The sequence below is a fragment of the Micropterus dolomieu genome, linkage group LG20, assembly GCF_021292245.1.
Source record: "Micropterus dolomieu isolate WLL.071019.BEF.003 ecotype Adirondacks linkage group LG20, ASM2129224v1, whole genome shotgun sequence".
NCBI lineage: Eukaryota > Metazoa > Chordata > Actinopteri > Centrarchiformes > Centrarchidae > Micropterus > Micropterus dolomieu.
In genome coordinates, this window is record NC_060169.1 from 28,636,654 (window position 1) to 28,640,418 (window position 3,765).

At 43.3% G+C, this 3,765-nt stretch overlaps 1 protein-coding gene across 2 annotated transcripts in view; it reads left to right on the forward strand.

Annotated features, from left to right (window-relative positions):
• The window catches only part of irx3a (iroquois homeobox 3a), a 5,260-nt gene extending 1,731 nt beyond the window's left edge, over positions 1-3,529 (forward strand). The window contains exons 1-2 of one of the 2 annotated variants that reach the window (XM_046032772.1): positions 190-629; positions 1,252-3,529. In XM_046032772.1, the coding sequence (XP_045888728.1) occupies positions 411-629; positions 1,252-2,313 (1,281 nt within the window). In that variant the 5' untranslated portion in view covers positions 190-410 and the 3' untranslated portion in view covers positions 2,314-3,529. Of the gene's footprint in view, positions 1-189; positions 630-1,251 lie in introns of those variants that run through there. The other variant, XM_046032773.1, reaches the window with a different exon arrangement.
• Positions 3,530-3,765: the final 236 nt, after the last annotated feature.

Below are 3,765 nucleotides of genomic sequence, written 5' to 3' on the forward strand. Positions count from 1 at the left end.
CAGGGGAGGGGGGGGGGGGAAGGAGGGAGAGAGAGAGAAAGAGAGAGAGAGAGGGAGGCTGTTTGGTGTGCGGTGTATATGAGAGGGGTGAGATTTGAGAAATAGGAGGGGCTTCTAAACGACTAGAAATGTCAATCTGAGCAAGGGAGTCCCAATAATCTAAAGCAATCTGTAAGGACCTGACCTTAGTCCATCCAGATCAATAGGGAAGTGAGGGTGGAAAGAAGAAGAAGAAGAGGAAGAAATAAGGGGCGCAACCGGATCGTTTACAGTGGCTGTTCCCGAGGAAATATAGACTTCCCTTGCTTGCACCTTTTGTTGCTCACATGCTCACACTGTAAAAGTGGATATCGAGGCAATTCCCTTGCTTTGTGTGATTGCAGCAGACTTTTTTCCCTTTTCCTACCGCCATGTCTTTCCCTCAGCTGGGATATCAGTACATCCGACCGATATACCCGCCGGAGCGCCAGGGGATCGCCAGCAATGCTCGGTCCGGGACGGAGCTCAGTCCGTCCGGCGCACTCTCCAACGTCCTCTCCACTATGTACGGATCTCCTTTCGCAGCAGCAGCGCAGGGCTATGGAGCGTTTCTCCCCTACTCAAACGATATATCAATTTTCAATCAATTGGTAAGTCACTCTGCTTTCTCTTAACTCACCCAAAACTTTTATGTTAGCTACAGTTAAAAATAAAAGAAATAAGCAATGCCACTTTTTTAAGTGTAAACTTTTAGAGCGCCTTGGTGAACTTCGCGTTGAATCTTTTGTGAAATGTAGTTATAGTGGTTAGAAAGTAACACATTAACAAGCTGTGGGTTATTGTGAATGGAGTTAGGCTTATTGTTAGCCCATCAGTTCCTAAACAGATAGCAAAAGAGTTAATAAAATGCAATGTGCTGTGGGAGGTTTACAGGAATGTATAGGTGGGGAATAAGTGGATGAAAGAAAAGTGTTGTGTCCTTGCAACTATTTCGGTTTTTATAAATTAAAAATAGTTTAATTAATTTTCATTCAGTTGTGAAGCTTGTGGTAGTAAATAACGATTTAGGTTGTGAGAAAAATACATTAACTGTTTTGGTTGTTTTCACTTTAATAATGGCCCCATTGTTACTTTATTACTGTAGATCCACATGTCATATTGGGATGAATATATTTATTATAATAAAAAAAAACCCAGACAAAGTATTTGTCTTTGCATTAATATTTGAAGTCTTATAAATCCCTCTGACTCTTTGATTCCGTGTCTTTGCAGGGTGCTCAGTATGAATTGAAAGACAGTCCCGGTGTCCAGCACCCAGGGTTTGCCCACCATCACCCTGCTTTTTACCCATATGGCCAATATCAGTTCGGTGACCCGTCCAGACCCAAAAACGCCACCAGGGAGAGCACCAGCACCCTGAAGGCCTGGCTCAGTGAGCACCGCAAGAACCCCTACCCAACCAAGGGCGAGAAGATCATGCTGGCCATCATCACGAAAATGACCCTCACCCAGGTGTCCACCTGGTTCGCCAACGCCAGGAGGAGGCTAAAGAAGGAGAACAAGATGACCTGGGCCCCCCGGAACCGCACCGACGAAGAGGGAAATGTTTACGGCAGCGATCATGAGGGGGAGGAGGGGGACAAGAGGGAGGACGAGGAGGAGATCGACTTGGAGAACATCGACACGGAAAATATTGAGAACAAGGACGACTTGGACGACCAGGACGACCTACATTCAGACATTAAACTAGACGGGAGGAGTGACTCTGAGATTTCTGACGGCTATGAGGATTTACAAGGGCCCGACCAGAGGTTTCTAAAGGCTGTAGGGAAAGAGGGCAAAGACGTGGAGAGGGGAGGAGAGCACTTCCACAGCCACCACCACCACCACCATCACTCTTCTTTGGACACCAAAGCGTCCCAACAAAACGGAGAGCAGCTCAAACTAAACCCTGTGTCCGTTAGCTCACCCCCCTCAGAAAACAACCCTGCCCCAGCCCAAAAGCCAAAGATCTGGTCTTTGGCAGAGACTGCCACGGCCCCTGACAATCCGCGCAAATCGCCACAAATAAACGGCAGCAACTCCGCAGGGCCGGCCGCCCAGACCATAATCGCCCCTCACAGACTCATCTCTTCTTGTCCCGTTGGGAAAATCCAGAACTGGACGAACCGAGCTTTCTCGGCGCATCAGCTGGCTTTACTGAACTCAAATCATTATCTGGGACTGGCAAACCAGGCAACAGCCACCGGCCTGGCCCTCTACAGCAGCAGGCAAACGGAGGACAAGAGTCATAGTTCAGAGACTCCAGTCACAGGTACATGTCCCCGACACTGAGACGCGCATGTATAAATAACTACAAAAACAAAGACACTAGTCCATTGCCCGCCATTCATTTCTATTATTTTAGTCCTCCTTTTGCCTTCTTTGCCTGTTCATGGATTTTTTTTGTCTAGGCCACACAGATGAACAGTGTTACAATGTTATAGCTTACAGAAGACAGTGTGTGTGATGTGTGTGTGCGTGTGTAACTGCTTTGAAAAATGCCAGAGAGGATTATGAACACCACACCAGAAAGCATTTTTTTTTTAAAGTCAAATGTTGAATTGGGTGAAAAATGATTTTAATTTTTGTGCCCCTTCCTTCCTTTATTTGGAATTGTTATATCCTTATGATATTAAGGCCCATGTGCTTGTATTCAGTGATTTACATAAATCCCTCCACCCATCAAACCAAACTCGTTTTCAACACAAAATTCACAGGATGTGCTCAGATAATAGGCAGTTCAATTAATGCATTTTTTTTATTTTTCATTGCCACAATTTCAGAGAGCTAGTGCCTTGGATGCAGAGAAAAAGTTGTTAAAAACAGCTTCCCACCCAGTTCAGAGATAGAGAGGCTGTCAGTTAATGACATTTGGGGATTTTCTTTTTGATGCCATATCACATTTTCTTTTTTAAACGCCATATTTACCCAAATTAGCTTTTATTCTAAGATTTGTTTTATCCCTGTGTGTGTGGCTTGTGTTATTTCGTCAAGGCCTATGTTACACTTACTTGTTTGGTCATGCAAATGAGCTCAATGCAAATTCACTACAGGCTCATTTTTGAAAGGCAATTGTCACTTTTATATCACTTTGTGTTTTTAGCTCTTCATGAGGCTATTATTAGTGTTTTTGTTTTAGATCACTACAATTTTCTTTCCTTTTACCCCTGTGTATTTCAGGCCTCAGAACTAACTACAAGCAGCGGTGGTTCTATAGGCTCTCTCCTTTCCATAACCTCTCACCCATGCTCTTTTTTCTTTTTCTTTTATTTGAATATGGAATGTAAAATAAGAATAATACATCTCTGTATACTTACATTGTAAGCATGTCCTGTGTAAAACTGCTAATGTAATAATGTATGAACCTGTAGTCTGTGAGTTTTTTTTTTCTTTTTGTAAGTTCTGTGAGGATTTGATGTTCAAATGTTTTGTATATAAAGTTAAGAATATGTACATACTTGTGAACCAAATTGTACAAGAAAGTCTATATTTTGGCTAATAAATGAACTGCTGCAACTTTAAGAAATGGTTGGTTTTTGGCCGAGATATTTTGACAGCTGCTTTTGATGGTGGCTGTCATTGTGCATTGCTGCTTGAATTGCATTGCTTTGGTTTTTGTATGTGTGTTAGTGGACAGCCCGAGGCACAGACTTCATCCTCCGCGGCAGTGATAAGTAAATATTCGAGAGGGATTTATCACACTTTTGTAGTGGAGGTTCTTAAGGCTAATTAGCCAGTGTTGCG